The sequence below is a fragment of the Chroicocephalus ridibundus genome, chromosome 1, assembly GCF_963924245.1.
Source record: "Chroicocephalus ridibundus chromosome 1, bChrRid1.1, whole genome shotgun sequence".
NCBI lineage: Eukaryota > Metazoa > Chordata > Aves > Charadriiformes > Laridae > Chroicocephalus > Chroicocephalus ridibundus.
In genome coordinates, this window is record NC_086284.1 from 100,895,162 (window position 1) to 100,912,191 (window position 17,030).

The 17,030-nt window shown below is 40.8% G+C and overlaps 2 protein-coding genes across 2 annotated transcripts; one reads left to right on the forward strand and one right to left on the reverse strand.

The window, feature by feature from the left end:
• Window positions 1–1,245: 1,245 nt before the first annotated feature.
• On the reverse strand, window positions 1,246–9,290 carry GET1 (guided entry of tail-anchored proteins factor 1). Its single transcript, XM_063345362.1, has 5 exons — window positions 9,135–9,290; window positions 6,923–7,088; window positions 5,495–5,562; window positions 4,535–4,649; window positions 1,246–2,929 (listed from the first exon to the last, which is right to left on the reverse strand). Exons 1-5 carry the CDS (start codon window positions 9,222–9,224, stop codon window positions 2,856–2,858), a joined length of 513 nt encoding a protein of 170 aa, XP_063201432.1. The 5' UTR covers window positions 9,225–9,290; the 3' UTR covers window positions 1,246–2,855.
• Window positions 9,291–9,466: 176 nt separating this feature from the next.
• On the forward strand, window positions 9,467–17,030 carry HMGN1 (high mobility group nucleosome binding domain 1). Its single transcript, XM_063345363.1, has 6 exons — window positions 9,467–9,671; window positions 10,075–10,107; window positions 10,207–10,236; window positions 10,347–10,397; window positions 13,437–13,568; window positions 16,132–17,030. Exons 1-6 carry the CDS (start codon window positions 9,657–9,659, stop codon window positions 16,177–16,179), a joined length of 309 nt encoding a protein of 102 aa, XP_063201433.1. The 5' UTR covers window positions 9,467–9,656; the 3' UTR covers window positions 16,180–17,030.

Here is a 17,030-nt window from a genome sequence, read left to right on the forward strand (position 1 = left end):
TACACATCTTAGTAAGAGTGCCTTAACAATTACAACATTTTTACCCGTTATCAGGTGTTCAAGTTAGTCTTTGGTTTGTAATTTCCAGTTTTCTGCATTCTCTGTGCAGCTTGAATTTTGAAGCTGATTATTTTTTAGCTAGCCGAAGTGAGCAATCTGCTTTCAAAAGGTTCATTATTGGGTTAGTACCAACAATGCAATAAAAGAAAATAATTTTTTAATTTTCTTCACTCCTGAAATGGCTTCCAGAATTCACACATAATAAAAATAATTTGCTATTACATTGTTTTCACTAGCATTATAAAGCTCTAAAGCTTCATTCTTTTCCAGTGTTAGAACTTATCAAAGCAGTTTGCCTGGTAACTTCCACAGCTGACATCCAAAGATGAATGCGCAAGAGTAAACCATTGTTTTGGAGAAATCAGGCATATCCAGTTCTCAAAAAGCCTTTAAAAATCCTGTGTTTAAGGTTATGTAAGCGAGGGTAGGATTATGTTTTGTTCCTCATAGTAATTCATTAAATGTTTGCTAAAATGTGAAGTTAGGGAAAATTACATGTATTCTATTAATTTTAAAAGGCAGTAGTACCTAAAAAAAAAATCATACCGCAAAAGCTTTTAAAGGCAATTAAGACATTTAGATCTGAACCTATGTGCAGCATATTTCCTTTCAAAATTTCCAAGGTTTTTCCTGAAGTGGCACTTAAAATTGATTTTGTGCAGTCAAAAGAGGTGTTTCTCCTCTGTGAACTATTAATACTTCCACAATGCCTTTACTGCTGTGCCAAAGTTAAGAGCAAACACGCGTACATAATCCAACACTCCTCTTTGTACTCGCTAGGTGACCAAAAGCCTTTTTGCCTTTACTCACCAAATGTTTGACCTGAGCAGCAAACAAACTGCGGGTTTGATGACCCCATGCTAAGGGCGGATGAACAGCAAATGCCACTGTGAAGATTTTCAATGCTGCTGCTTTTCTTGACTTCGCTGTGTTAAACTCCCTAACAAGCTGAGCAGAAATAGCATTAGCCACATCTTCAGATTCAGAAATATGTCAATGTCATAGTGAAATAATCTGTCCCAAATACTTTTAAAAAGATATAATAAAAAAAATAAATAGGCCTGTTGAATCCAGCAGTATTTCCTTATGCAAGAACATGGTGGGGGTGTTGTTGGTTTGGGGTTTTTTGGGGGTTTTTTTTGTTGTTTTTTTTTTTTTAGGAAAACTAATTAACATTGAAAAATGAAGTAGAAAACCTGAGATGGGTTGAAAAGCTTTATTTTGTTAACAAAAACATGATTATACATAACATTCAGTCACGGCATTTTTTTCTTGATGATAATGCATCCACTTTCATGTTGGCTAAATGGAACACTTAATATAAAAGCAATTTTTTTTTAAATTAACATTAAAAAAAACCCCAACATTTCATACATATATACACACAATGTATCATGACCTTCTAAAGGCAGTGCTAACTATGGAGGGGCCCTAGTCCCTTCTTTCATTCCTGCAGGAAGGCAAAGGACCTGAGATAACATAACAAATGCATCCCACTGTACAGAGTGGGAAGCAGAACCAGAATCGCCAAAGCCCAGCAGAAGAGGGAAAGGTGTCCCCTACAGCTTTGTTCAGGCTCAGGTCAAAAAAAGAGCTGATGTGGAACAAGAACTTTATAAACCCACTCATTTGCTTTACGGGGCAGCAATGACAGGGTTGCAGATATCACTGTAGCATGGAAAATAATGTAACTGTCACTGGTCTACAGGCACGGTACTAGGAAGAATTCTGTCCGCTTTTAAATTCAAAATACTGTGCCTGTTTCCTGTACTTAAATACAGCAAGAAGGATTTAGGCCAAAACAGAAAATTGTTTTCCCTCTTCTTCCTGCTTGCTACCGTTCTGTTACTATTTCAGACATTTAAATCACTAATTTGCCTTTTTACATTTACACAGCTGTTTTGGGCTATCCTGGACTGTCATTAATGTATGCTAAAGCCCTAGGAATGTTGTCCTCTGAAGGAACAGCACTGTCTTCTACTTCCTCTTTCTTAATGTGGAGCTTGAGAAGGATGGCCAGACCTTTCCTCCCAAAACATGGAAGGCAATAGTTTCAGTGATCCTCATTCAGTTTGTGAAGCAGAGAAAATATCAAGGAAGGAAAGGCCAGTTATCAATAAAAGCAGGAAAAAAAATCAAGTGTTCAATGAATTTTAAAAGTCAGGGAAGAAAAAGTATCCAGCCATCCTTTATTTGGCAATCGAGTGAGTCTCTTAAGAGATAAAAGGTTCATTCTGCATATATATCAATAATGCATTTTCTAAGACAGCCCAAGAATATACCAATTCTAGTGTAAAAAAATAATAAGGAAGAAACAAATTCCCTTTAAGCCAAACAAAACACCTACCTCTGTCCTCTAGAACCACTTGTCACCAAATATAATCCCACCTTCGGGTGAGACTTCCATATTATACAGCAAAGAAACAGCAAAGCTCACAAAAATTCCTAATGCCAGTGCATTTCCAACTTAAAAACGCAAATCCAACACTTTTAGATTTTGGTGACTATGCCTTGCGGTTCTGCCATGAATCGGTGTTCATACTTGTCAAAATAGACACAAAATAAAGTTCTGAAACAGCAATGCTATTCTTTGAAAACTGACCACCAAACTGAAATACAAATGAAGGAAAAATAATATAAATCAAAAGGAATACTGACTGATATCCAAATGAAGTAACAAATATTATCTCGGACCTAGTCTCATGGAAGACAACTGTTCCTTTTTTTGTTTTTATTTGTTTAAAACAGTGATAACAAAAATGTATTTGAGGACTCCACGGATGACTGGGATTCCTTCAGCTGAAAGGGTGTAGCATGATAGCTACAACTTTATTACAAACCACAAGCCAACACGTAATTCCAACACCACCTGAAAGAGATATAAAACATTATTTAAGTCATTGCATCAATAACCCTGAAGCACACAAGCATCTGAAAACAATTTTATGAGGTGAACAGGAACAAAACGTCTTCCTTTTTATATACAAATGTCTCTCTTCAAGGGATGGCAGCTAGTCCTGCAAAACCATGCTGGTCCTGAGAAAACCTGAAGACTGTCTGGGGAAAAACAGTACCAAATAACACAAATATGAGACAAAATGTGGTATATACAACTCTCAGCTAAAAACATTTGCTATGTATCTAGCAGAAAATGTCTAAGGTGCTGACGTTAAAGGCTTGGCATGTAACAGAATACTTTACTAGAACCTAAACTCAAGATTTGAGAGAGGTAAAAAGTAAACTTCTGAAATTTAAATCCATCTTTTTAAAAGTATTAAATCCATACTTCTCTCCCCCTGCTCCCCATACAGTTATATAGAAAAAACGCTACAGGGACTGTTGCTTGCTGCTGACACATATGCCTTGCGCTGCTTTTTTAAAGGGTCCCGTCCTTCCAACTAGCAGCACAGAAATTTGCATTGGTATGATGGAATAGACTGTAATACACAGCACATCCATATTGCAGACTACATAGAATCATACTACCTAGTATCACAGAACACATAGCTGTTCATAGCACACACATGAAGAAACTACCTCCTTGGTGATTTTTAGACATTTTTGTGTTTATCACCTAGAATTCAAAGGTGATCTCCACAGTAAAGTGATTATCAGCCAAGACAAAAAAGGAGATTTGAAGGCAGACATGGATGTGAATGTTTTTAAATCCCTTCAAATCCTGTTTAAATAAATGTCTTCCAAGGACTATTCCCCCACCCTGCACAGAAGCAGACTCTTCTCTTGTCCAGTAAGCATGCTGGATAAAAACCATTCCCTAGACAGTGATTAAAGATACAACAACATATGATTCCAACAACATATTTTGGAATTCCTTCTAAGGCAGTTGGGACTTACAAGCCTAACATGAAGATTCACCAGCAGCATTTTAGCTTGATGGTGAATTTCCGCACATTATCCTGTCATTCTGCCTGCCTACTTAACTCGTTAGCATAGAGCCAGCACACTTTTCACTCAGAAATAGTTATCTACAAGCTATGATGTCCTTCTGATCATTAATTCATTAAACTACCTAAAAGAAAAGGATTTAAGTAAAAATGCAACAGAAGTCCAATGGGAAAATGGGTGGGAACAGACAAGGCAAAATACCAAGAGAGAGTATACCTAAATCACTCTGGAGTTATACTACTATGAAACCCCAGCAGTTTATAAGAAACACATGTAACTGATATGGACCTATGAAGCATTTGCCCATTTTTAAACCCATTTCTACTATTTTAGTGGGCTCCTTAATATAAAAGTATTCCTGACCTGAAATCTTCTCCAGGATCTATTCCATACTGAGATAAATCTGCGCTGTTTGAGAAGAAATAAAAATGAAACTCCTCTCTGTGCTAAAGGAGTTAGAAGAAACATACAGAAGCAGCGCTTTTAAGCCATGTATGCTCCTCATCGCAACACTGTTAGCATCTGCATGGGCTCGGGAAATGTATTTTTTCCACTGTAGAGTGCTTACCTGCCACCCCCGTAGGAAAGGCTACCAGGCGCTCCAGCGGAGCAAGCCATTTGCTTGGAAGCACTGTAACTGGCTCAGAATAGTACTTCCAAATCAGAGAGATCATCAACGCCGCCTAGAATTGGAATTTTTATTAGCTTGGATAATAACACACCAAAGTACATTTCCGCCACTATTTTGAAGGAGTAAATCATAAATTCTAATTAAAGAAAATAGTTTCTTTGTTATTTTACATTGTTCTTAAACAAGTTCAAAAATATTTTTAAACTTAGTATAACCTCAACTTTATACACAATATTAAGAGGTAGCAGGGAGAAATGGAAAATACTGCTTTCTTTTGAGACCCTGGCTCAAGTCTAGTATACACAAACATATTAACAGTAACTGTTAAATTCTGATGACTGCTTTTAGACACAATCCTTGTTCGCTAGGAATCCAACTAGCTTTAACATTACCCTAAAGATATCTGCAGGTTGACCACTGTCATCCTTTGGCATTAAGTCTGAACTACAGAGACAACGTGATGGGGCACCGTGGTGAAATGTGTGGCAGCTTTAAGTGGAGATTTGCATCCTCATCAAAAGCATATTTTGTTTTCAAAAACATAGGCAAAAATCTATTTACAGGTATCAGAACTTTCCTGGGTCCAGTGTCATACGTAAATGAAAAAAAAAACACTTAGTGATGACAGAGCTAAGACAAACTCCTATCTTTTCATCTCCAAACCAGAAATACAGAGCTAAAACAAAACTGAAAACTCCTTCCATCCACAACTACCAGACCTTATCAGCAACACCTCTCCCTTCTGTTTCAAGAAACTCTTTCAGTTTGGCATGCACTGTATCACTGGAATGTCAAACACCTGCATGACTAATCATCAGCCAACAGATGCATGACAGAATTCTAACACTACTGAGGATTTGGTTAGTAATTTGTATTTATAATAAAATATTTACTTACTTGTAAGATGTAGAATACAATATTTATAACCCACTTTATTTTGGCTAATTGGGCAGTTCGTGCTTTCACTGTTGAAAGAAAAAAAAAATTACTCTGCATTATTTATAATAGAGAATGATACTTACATAAAACTAGTAATTTATTAATATTTCACTCTTCAAATCAGGACTTTACACTGTTTTAAAAATCTCTTTCCAAATGACTTATAGCTATATTCAAAGCTAGGGACATATCACACTGTAGTTTCTTATTAACGCTACTATGAAAAGTTGCAAAACACTGATATTCTAGACAGAGAAATGTCACACACAAACAAGAACGCTATTCCCAAATGCAAACAGTTGCTGTGGTTACAAATTTAAGAACCTGCTTCAGGTGAAGCATAAAGTAAATTTTTCCCTTTCCTAAAAGGGGCTTTAGCAGATGCACTTTTTGCCCTATTTCATTCAGGAACACAGTTAAGACTATTCCTTCACTGAATAAATTTTCGTCAGGTTCAGTTATAAAAACTCCTCTTGCCTATTGTTCTGCTCTTACTGTAGCTCAGACCAATATAAAGAAGCCCAGTGAAGACAGCACATCTTCAAACATAACAGTGGCTTAAAGTTCTCTAAAACAACATTGTTGGTTGCTGAGCGAACTACTCAAATCTAGTTTTACTGAACTTATTTGGTTAAGAATAATACTACTGAAAGCAATACAATACTGCCAGTTGTAAATATAGTCCTCTTTCCAAGCAAGGAGCCTATAAACATCCATCCATTCTGCACAGGGGAGGCAGATAAAGCAAGTTTTCTCCTACCCTGTTAAGATCAGTTAGTGAGTTTGAGTAAAGACAAGAGCAAAAGCTCTGGTGCCAAAGGTTTACGTGTACTTTCTACCACGAGATGATGGATTATACTAATATAAAATCCTAATTGAGAACAAAACACTACAGCTTTATCACAAAATCTGCTGCATAAGGTCAGACAGAATTGCAAAAGGACAGGAAAGTCTCATCTGGTTACCTTATAGATCAACGCTGTCTCCCTAGCATTCTGTAGTACACCAAACAAAAAGCCCCAACCAAGCAAAGCATCCTTTTGCAGTGAAGATACGCAGCCTTACTGTGTTACTTCTTTTGTTAATGGCAAAGAACCTCCTCAACTTATTCAAAATATGAGTCAGTGATGAGCATCGCTGAGAAAAAGTAAATAATTACACAGTGAAGTCCCTTATAAGTGTATGCAGAACTATGCACAATTGAAAGACAAGAGCAAGGTCTACAGAAAAATTAAAGGAAAAAAAAGAAAGAAAAAAAGAAGGGAACACTGGAAACAGGTAAGAGGGGAAGGGAAAAAGTTGAAGGATAAGTATACTTAAAATTGAAAACTTTCTTGGAAAAATGTTTTTCAGAAACTAGAAAAGGGAGTAAACATTGCACTCTACCATGAGTTTTAAGCTTGTCAGTCATTTTGTTAATTTTTCTTTCCAGACGGGCATATCTAGCAAACTCATCCATCATACTAATAGTTGAGAGTTCTTGTTTCATGTTCTGAATTTCAGCTCTCATTTGGGACTCCTGCTCTGCATCCTTTTGTAACAATCTGGATATCTAAAAAGTAAAAAAAGAGTATCAGTTATTTATCCAGAGTTCCACCGATTTTCTTTAATATGTATAAAGTATGATATCCTGTTTGTTACATACTCAAAAGCCTCTCATGAAAAAAGCACCTTTTATCAAGTCACCGAAAAACCTTGGCTTAACGTCTGCAACACATTCAAAAAGCCGAAGAATTTTTACTTTCTTGTTCTGACTGAGAAGCAAATCAAAAAGGGCTGAAAATTGTTCCTGTAGAGCACTGATTCTCAACCTTTCTACTATGGTTAACTGCCTTTTCCTTCTCTATTTCTGCCTTCATCTCCTCATCTCCCCACTCTTGATGACGCTGCCTTCTAAGACCTTTCAAACCTCCCAGGCCCTGCCTGCCACTGCATCCTGATCTGAACTGCTGTCCTCCCTCCTCGCAATTCTCATCACCCACTGCTTGGATGACAAGCACCTGATACGTGCAGGAGAGGAAGGACCGGGAAGCACTCCTTTTCCACCACTTCTCTTTCCAGCTCCAGCAATGCCCCTTACTCGTTCATGGTTCCCATTTCCAGCTTCAGCAGCCTCAGCAAGGGCCTAAACTCATTAACATGGAAACTTTATTCACTGAAGCCCAGTTTTAGACTTTGACAATAATGCATGGCTCACCAACAAGGAATCACTCCTCTAGATTACAGATTGCCTAGTCCAGGCTGTTAGAAACACAGGAATTGCTGTACAGCCAAGAGATGTGATCCATCCAGTGCAGTATCTTACCACTGCCTCAAAACCAGAAACACAAATTTGCATTTGTTATTTTTCTTACATGTGTTTAAATGTGGTTTTCTTATAACATCTTATTGGTTTCTTGGCTAAAATTATTTCCTACTGACAGAAACGTAAAAGTGTAATCGCATGTCGTGTTAGCAAACGTTTTCTCCCCTTTTACTTTCCCACTTTCTTTTCATGAGGCACCACCTGCTTGCTGGTTCATGTACTCCTTTTACCTTTGAAATGAAAATACAAAAAGCATAAAATCTTTTTCTTGCTGTTCCTTAGCAAATCTTTGTAGCTTCCTCAAGACACATGTAATTTTTTCCCCACATATGACGTTCTCAGTACTGTACTCAATGAGAATATTACACTACTTTCTGTCACGAACCACAGCAGAAAGTTGAGTGGAGGTTTTCATTAGTCATCTCACAGTAACACCGTGTTCAGCTTCCTAAATTGCTAAGAGCAATTTACCTTTTAAAGGATTTTTATCCATTAGCAAACAGTGCTCACTGATCTGTGTGAGCGTGAAGTTATTTACGTGAAAGCGCAGAACGGTAGGTATTTTAGCATGCTTGCTCACACGTAAGCTTCTTTGTCAGCCACAGAGTTTATCAGTCCGTAATTCTGTTATCCACGCTTCCACAGAAACGCTTGAGATCAGGCCATGGGGCATCCTGACCAGTGACTGCGACTGAAGGTTTCCTCCTATGACACCGAACTCCTGGATCCCCGTATCCCCCCCATCTCCCTTCTCAGCAAGGGACACGTCCCTCTGCCGAAGGCGGGGACGGCTGGGCAACGCTGCCCTTTGCATTCCCTGCAGTGCCCCGAGGGCTGCGGCCTCAGGGGTACCGTTGGAGGCACCGGTAACTCATTCCCCGTAACTTTGCTTTGAAGACGCTGCTTAACCGAGGCTACCGGAGCCACAGTGTCACCCTGTCACAGTGTCACCCTGTCACGGCCTGCGGTTTCACCACCGCCCAGCTCTTCCCAGTATCAGCCCCCTCCTCAGGCGAGGCGCAGGGCCGGGCCGCGCTCCGCCTCACCTCACCCCTCAGCTGTCAGACGGAGGCGACGCCATGACATCGCCGTAACGCCCTGCCCCGCGGCCTCGCCGCTCCTCAGCCGCCCCTGCTTTGTCCGGCGGCGGGGCCCGGGCGGGCAGAGGCGAGGTCCCGCCCGCAGCCGGGGGGAAGGGGGGTGGGGATGGAGGCGGGCAGGCGAGGGGGGAGCCCGGCCGTGAGGTAACGGCCGCCGGCAGGGGGGCGGGGCGGGCACGGTGAGGCCACTTACGATGGAGGAGCAGGAGGGCAGGAGGATCTTGAGCGCGTTGCAGAGGAAGACAGAGCTCAGCACCAGCAGCCAGGCGCCGCTCTCCGCCATGCCGCACCCCTCCGAGGGCGGGCGGGCGGGCACGTCCGTCCCCCCCCACCTCCCCGGCCCCGGCACTAAAGCCCCTCCCGCCGAGCGGCGCTGTGAGAGGGGAAACGGGGACAGGTGCGGCCACGTGACGAGGGCTGGCCAATCGTGAGGCTCCGCCCCGCGCCGGGGCCGCCCCCGCGGAGGCGCCCCGGGGGCGGGTGGGGAGCGCCCCCCCCCCCCCCCCCGACCCCCCCGCCAATCCGGCTGGATCCTGTTGCGGTGCCGCTGGCGCTGCTGGGATGGATGGGGGGGGGGCGGTTTCCCTGCGCGGCGAGGCTGGCTGGCAGTGGCCGGCCGTGAGGCACCCAGCAGCTGGGCGGGAGGAGCCGCCGCAGAAGCAGCAGCAGCAGCACCGGGGGTCGCAGGCGGGAGGCGCCGCCGCGCAGCCTGGCCATGCCGAAGAGAAAGGTGAAGCGGGGCTCGAGGAGAGGAGCGGGGCCGCCCGCGGGTGAACCGCGGCCGCCGCACCGCAGGGAAGGACCAGGCGGGCTCGGAGGGAAGCGGACGCTCCGCGGGCACAGCCGCGGCGCTGAGGGGGGCCGGCGCCTTCCCCTTAGCAGCCAGCCCCGCACCCCCCGACGGGGGGCCCCGCTGAGGGGAGGTGGGGGGGGTGGTGTCTGGAAGGTTCGGCGGGGGCTCGCCGGGGATCGAAATCCGAAAGCGGCGGCGGGAAGGCGCGGGGGGCGGGGGGGCGGCGGGGGCGCGGGCGGGCACATGATGACGACGACGACGCTCGCCCGCCCCCCCTCCGCCCCCCCTTCCTCCCCCCGAGGCGCCTGCGCTGCCTGACGCGGCCCGTTTGTGTTGGCAGGTGGCGGTGGCGGACGGGGAGGCCGCTCAGGAGGTAGGTGACCGGGGGGCGGGGGTGGGCCCGGGAGGGGCGGGCGTCTCAGCCCGGTCGCTCACCCCGTTTCTCTGTTTTTTTTTTTTCCCCCGTCTGTAGCCCAAGAGGCGGTCGGCGCGGCTGTCGGCTGTGAGTAGGGGAGCGGGAGGGGGGGTGTCCTTGTGTGTGCGCGCCTCCCTGTGCCGAAAAGGGCCATTCCCGAGGGCTGAACGCCTGCCTGACTTGTTCTTTCTCCTCAGAAACCCGCTCCTGCCAAAGCAGAGCCGAAACCAAAAAAGTTAGCGGCAAAGGTGAGAGTGGCCGGGAAAGGGGCGGGGGGGGGGGGGAGGAGGCAGTGGAGGTGCCCGGTGGCATCCCATGCATGGCTTCTGATTGGTTTTAATCATCTTCACCTGTTCCTTGTGGGAAGGCTCATTTAGCCAAAGTATCATTTTTGGATCTTTCTGCCAGTATCTCTGTGTGCATTCCACCACCGTTTGGGTATATCCTCGCTAAACACTCAAAAGTATCGCCTGGAACTGTGGGCACAGATTTGTGTTTGGTACTTGAATGTCGAAGCGACTGTATGTAGGATTGTATTTCATCACTAACAAAGAGGGATAAAATATGCTCACAACTTAAAGCAGTGTGTTAGGAAAAAACCCACTATTTGAATTATTTAGGTAGCCACTGAAAAAGATCTGAGTTTCCATTCATGCAGTCTAGCTTTCAGGTGTGTATGTGTAAGTAAGCTTGGTTTAGTATGATCTTTCTGTTTTTTAGTGTAGCCTTCACTGTGACAATAACTGAAGTGCAAAATCTCTGTTCTTGGGAGATGTAAAAGAGGCTGTGTATCTGTTGGCTTGTTGGTGTATGTGTTTTTAAGTGTTCCTTTGTGATGATAAGCTTTTCTTTTTAATGCATGGATTAAGAGCAATTCAGATACACTAATATAGAGCTCTGCTTTGCAGACTTTTTGATGTTTTCATTTTATTAATCCTACTGAACAGTTACTTATCACCTTCATTCCAATGGTTTGGGTATCAGCGCATTCCCATTCTCGAGGTTGTAAGCCTAAAGAATTTGGGGAATCTTTCCAATTTTACTTCAGTTCTGATTTTCTTTTTTTCCAGCGTCTTTGTGGTGCATCTCATTCTTAATGCTGCTAGTCGATGCTAACTGATACGCATGATACTACTGACTTGCTGCCTATAACTAATTTAGTTCTAGGAAGAAATGTTTCCACAGTTCATAGGTGGGAACATATTCATGTAAACCAAGCCCATCACAAGCAATTGTTGTCTTAGAATATTAAGTAGAACATCTTGCATGAGGCCCCCATGGAATGCTGCTGTAACGTGAATATGTGAACAATCATTTTCTCTTTTTTTTTAACCACTGTTACCATTGGCAATTCAAATAAATGTATAACTTGTTTTATGTTTGATCCTCTTTGTTCTGGAACGCATGCTGTCACTAAAATCTTTTGTCACTTGGAAGCTTTCTCATTGTTATTGTAAAAAATCTCTTTTGTTCTGATTGTGTTTTACTTCTCCATCTTCAGTACTTTCTCATTTTAGCTGTCTCTGGACGTTTTTTAAACAGGTTGCAGAAATATTTCACTGTTACATACCAGTCAAATGATAGATATTTTTTGTTTGTTTTTTTTTTTTAAACTATTATCTTTTTTTCTGTATTAATATATCAAAAGTTGCTTTGCATCAACTTTGTAACTTTTAAAACCTTCTCTGGCAGTATTACTTGTAGTTGGGAGAAGTTTGCTCATTATGAGTAACTTGGTTTTTTTTAAATAAATATTAATGAAGAAAAATATTTTGACAATCAAAACATAGAAGTCTACATGTTCTAAAGTTGTCTGTTACCTGAATTTATGTTACTGAGTTTAGCTTTTATAACTTTTTAAAAGGACTCATTTTTTCCCATTAGCATTTTCAACTGTTTTCTCTGTGCTTTTGAGGATTTAAAAAATTGTCTTTTCTAAAAAATAGCAAAGAATTTCTAACGTTTTGTGGATGTTGATGATTTCATTACCTGACATAACATGCTTCAGCACTGAATTTTATTTTTTTAACCTTGCATCTCTTTTATGTGGAATGTAACACTGCATGTTTGTATCCACTGGTGTAAAACACTTAGAACTTTTGCTCAATAGGTGCAAGTGGTTGACAAAACCGTGTTTTCATGAAGACAGTATTTTATATGAGCGTTCATGTAAAATACGAAATGTATTCACGTAGCTATTAAAAAGTTGCGTGTGTGAAGTAAGGAGGTTGCATGGTTTTTATAAGGAAGAATGAATGCTTGGAGTGAAGATAGTATGGAATACTTCTGATCAAATGGTTTCTAATAGTGATCTGACTGGTAAACACATTTCTACAGTACTTAAAATACAGAAAAATGAGAGCTTTATTTCTTGGAGTGAATTTTAGGTCAGAGACAACAAATTAGGACACAATATGAAGAATATACTTATGAAATGCACACAATATTTCTGATGAGATTAGACACATTTTAAGGCATATCAGTGTACTGCTCCTCTGCTTAGAGGTATAAATGCATTACGTTCTCTTATCATTTATTCACATTCTACCTACCCAGAAAAAGTGTTACAGTTTGTCATTTATTGAACATTTTTGTTAGTATCATTAAGTAATGTTTGACGGATGATGTCAAAATCAGTGCATTTATGTAATTCTGAATTGATAGAATAAATTTGTAAGTAGGGGGATCAGCTGGAGGACAAGCAAACTTTAGCATTTGGTTGCTGTAAGGAATGCCTGGGAGGATGTACTACATATTCATATGAAAGTATCTCTTGAACAAATAGTTTTCCCCTGCCCGTTTAACAGGAATCATTTGGGTACAGAGGATGTGACTGAAATACTAGCACAGGAGCACCGAAAATGTTACTTCTAGGTGATACGTTTATTTAGGTTGTTATTGAAATTCCCACCTATCAATAGAAGAGGAAAAAAACAGTTTGAAGTGTTTTGTATTTACAAAGTGGAAGGACTGCATTATTATTTTTTTTATGTGCCACAAGGTTAAATCATGTATTACAAATTTCTCTGTCTGGTCACTAGAATCTAGTTACCTTCTTATCCCAGTTTGATTCTCTCATTTTGAGACGCTATCTGAAACTGATTGTTTGCCTATATGTAGTTTGGAAAACTTTTTTGGTAGTTGAACTATGTATTAGCTCATTGATTGTTGGTAGTAGCTCTTGCTGTTTATCAAGTCCACCTTGGGTTTTGTGTGGGTTTTATTATTTTATAAGTTTACCTAATACGTCATAGGAATTCGCTTACTGGAAATTTATTTCATTGTAGGATAAATCTGAGGACAAGAAAGCTCAATCAAAGGGGAAAAGGGGGCCTAAAGGAAAACAGACAGAAGAGACAAACCAAGAACAGACAAAGGACAACGTTCCTGCAGAAAATGGGGAAGCTAAAAGTGAGGAGGTAAAGTTGTCTGTATTCCTTGGGGCAAAGCAGCTAGATAACTTACTGTACCGGACTATCCAAATATCTATCAGAAACATAAGCAGTACTTATAATAGAATCTATTTCTGCCAGAAGAAGGATGTAGGCTATTGAAATGTTAGTAGATGTACCTGGAAAATTCTAGTTGCGCCGAAAAGAGTTTCAGTGATGTGATAACAATCCCTGAAAATAAGGAAACAGGTGAGAATTTTAACCAAAGTTCCGATACAGGATAATGTCCTTCAGAGAGGGGCTGTTTTCCCTGCGGGTAGGTCTTGGCAAAATAATACATATAGGGTGTACAGAAGCGATATTGCTCTGGGTGTCAGGGGGATGTGTCTGCCTTCGGAGGGTTTGGTTTGGGTTTTAGTCTGCTGTTACTGGAAGAGAGGTTCCTTCTTGCTGCAAAAGTTTTTTGACAAATGCAGTACTAATTTTCATGGGACTGCAAACAGTTTTCACTGAAAACCCAAAGTTGAAATGACTTAACCAAAGCTGAGATGGCATTTATAGGAATCATAGTCTACCCCCTGGTAGAAGGGACAGGCTGGTGCAGGGATGGAAGAGAAAGTGCAAGAATTACTAACAGTTGTTGTTGCTGAAGAAGTGAAGGTACCAAATCAGTCTTGGCTGTAATACTGTGCTAAAATGGTTGTGTTGATGAAGTTTTTGGAGTCACTGATCATCCAGCTTAAAACATTCTCCACACCGTATTCTTTTTCTGGGATGTGGACATAATTAATTTTTAAATTTAGGACAAGATCTGTAGGGAGAAGCAGTGCCTCTTACTAGGGCAGCTGTGAACAACTGGATGAAACGCAAGTTTTCACGTGGTAGCAGGCCCAGAATTAATCTCAGGTTTCTGCAATATTGAATGCCTCACTCATTTTAATTAGTTCAGCGGAGTTTGCTGATCAGATAGTCAGATGATTTTTTAATTTAAATGTGATTCATGCTTCCTGTCTGGTTGTTGCATTCAAAAGTAATTTTTTTTGAGATAGAAAAAATGTCTGTCTGAATTCTATCACACTGATCTATCAGTGTGCAGGTAGATCTTCAAGTAGAGGAAAAGAGTATTTGGGTTTTAGGTAGATAATGGGTTTTTGTGGGTGAGGAAGATACAAGATACACTTCAGTGTACAAGACAACTTTGGAGTAATGTTTTTTTCATTTGCAAGATTACAGTGTGATCTTTGTGAAAAAGTTGTGCTAGAACCAGGAATTCTTTAGTTGGCTTAACTTTCCATCAGTTTCTTAACTTTTTATCGCATAATTTGGTCTTTTAATTTGTGCATGTAGTATTTCATCAATGGCAGTGAAAGTTAAGTTTGGCAATATTTCTCAGCTGGGTCTATTTAGTACACTAGTGCAGGGATGATGTAAATTCACGAGGAGTGGATGATGACTGCTGTGGCACATCTTCATGCTGGTCTCATGTTGGTCACGCCAGCCAAAATTGCGCGTTTCATGTCACACCTAAGTCTGGAAAAGGCAGAGGTATAGTCTGTCCTGTTGGACGTTACTGTTTTCCATCATGACGGTAGCGTCAGGGATGCCTTTGTTAATCTATGATCTGGTGAAAGTGTAGTGAGGACTTCTGGTGACACTCGCTGAGACTTAATGCCTGCGAATGGAAATGGCTTCCCTCCTTCATCCTTCAAAAGCTTCCCCCAGGTGGCGGTAAAGACTGAACGGGTGTTGGGGTTCCTGTTTGGGTACTGCTGAGATTAAAGCATCTGTTCTGCTCTTGCTGCTGCAAAGCTTTGGAATAATTAAGGATATTTTTTATGTTAATACGTATGTTATTCCTTGTTATACGTATGTTCCTTGTTTTAACCTGCCTTGCAAATGCAGGGAGTTTTCCGATACAAGTGGAGTTGCGATTTTAATCAATTAAGTTTGTATGAACTTTTTCTGAAGTTGAGGTACAGCATATAGAGACTTGACTTGAAAAACAGTACAGCTCTGCTCCTACAGTTCAGTTTCACTGGATGTATTTTTACAAAATTATGTTTAATTTAATGCAGCACTGTGTTTCTAAGTCTTGGTTACTTTAAAACATGGTAAGATTTGAGAATATGTTAACAGTGTTGCGCTGAAATTTAAATGCATGAAGTACATCTATAGTGTCTTTTCTAAACACCCTATATGCAGGGATTTTAACTTAGTAGGTTAAAAAGCTCCCTTTTCCTGTCGTAAAGTCACTAGTCATTGAAATGGGCTTTGTTCTTAAAAAAAACAAATCTTTGCAGTGTGTACTGAGAAGGAACAACAGCAACATTCTGAAATTCATATGGATGCATCTGGGGAGATAGAAGCCTTTTCAAGACAGCTTGGTTTTAGTAGGTCATTATCCAAGAGAAATAAGCAGATCATGACACCAATTTATTAAGACTGTAAAGCATAGTGTGTAGAAACAAGTAATGGTTGTTCTGTATGTCAAGTTAACTAAGTTGTGCATTAAAAATACTACACACTAAGAGGCTGAGTCACTTAGAAACTTTCTGCATTGAAGTGTTCTGGTTTTGTCTCTCCTTTTCAGACCCCAGCATCTGATGCAGCAGTAGAGAAAGAAGCTAAGTCTGAGTAACATCTGGTACGAAGTCTTTAATTGGTGGTCCTTATACCTTTCTTCTTGTACAATTCAGAGGAATATTTTTTATCAACTATTTTGTAAATGCAAGTTTTTTAGTAGTTCTAGAAAACACATTTTTAAAAAGGAGAGAATCCCAACCCAACCCATTTTTTTACATATTTAGATAAGTGTAAATGCTTTTTTAAAGTGGTAAAATCATGTACTGGTTGTCTGTTTTCTATGAAACCAGAAATTAATGGCATGTTACATTAAGGAGAGGGCTTTGAAGCCTTGATTAGGCTTCACGTTCCATAGACTGTGAGGGACGTTTTTTTCTATCCTATTAAATGAAGCATAACACAGATCAGACTTTGGAATTCATAATGATATGTTGAGAATGTCTTAACATTTTTAGTTATTTATCTTTATCTATGGTTGTACCATCAGTAGAATTGCTTATCTAATAAAACTGCTCCCTAGTGTTGGATTTCTCGCTGGGTGATGTATATCTGTGACAAAGTTATTTTTGGTAGTTGCAGCTTTATTTTTTTCCAACAACTTTGTAGCTGTGATGCAAAAGATTGGAAGCTTTTATTATATCTTTAAATACTGACTTAAGCAAAAGTTTCTGCGTGGCAGATGTAACTTATTATGTCAGTATTTGAGATACTGGAACTTCACATCCAGTTTTAAAGGACAGCTTGTCTGCAGAGATCAAACGGAAAATATTTGAAATGGTCTTAGAAAAAAACCCAGAATTATAGTTTTTAGATTTAAAAAAATGTGTGAATAAAAACAATGGTAAAATTGTTTATAGTGTCTGTGATCACCAAACAAAAGCCAAATAAATCTTGATTTTGAAAGGA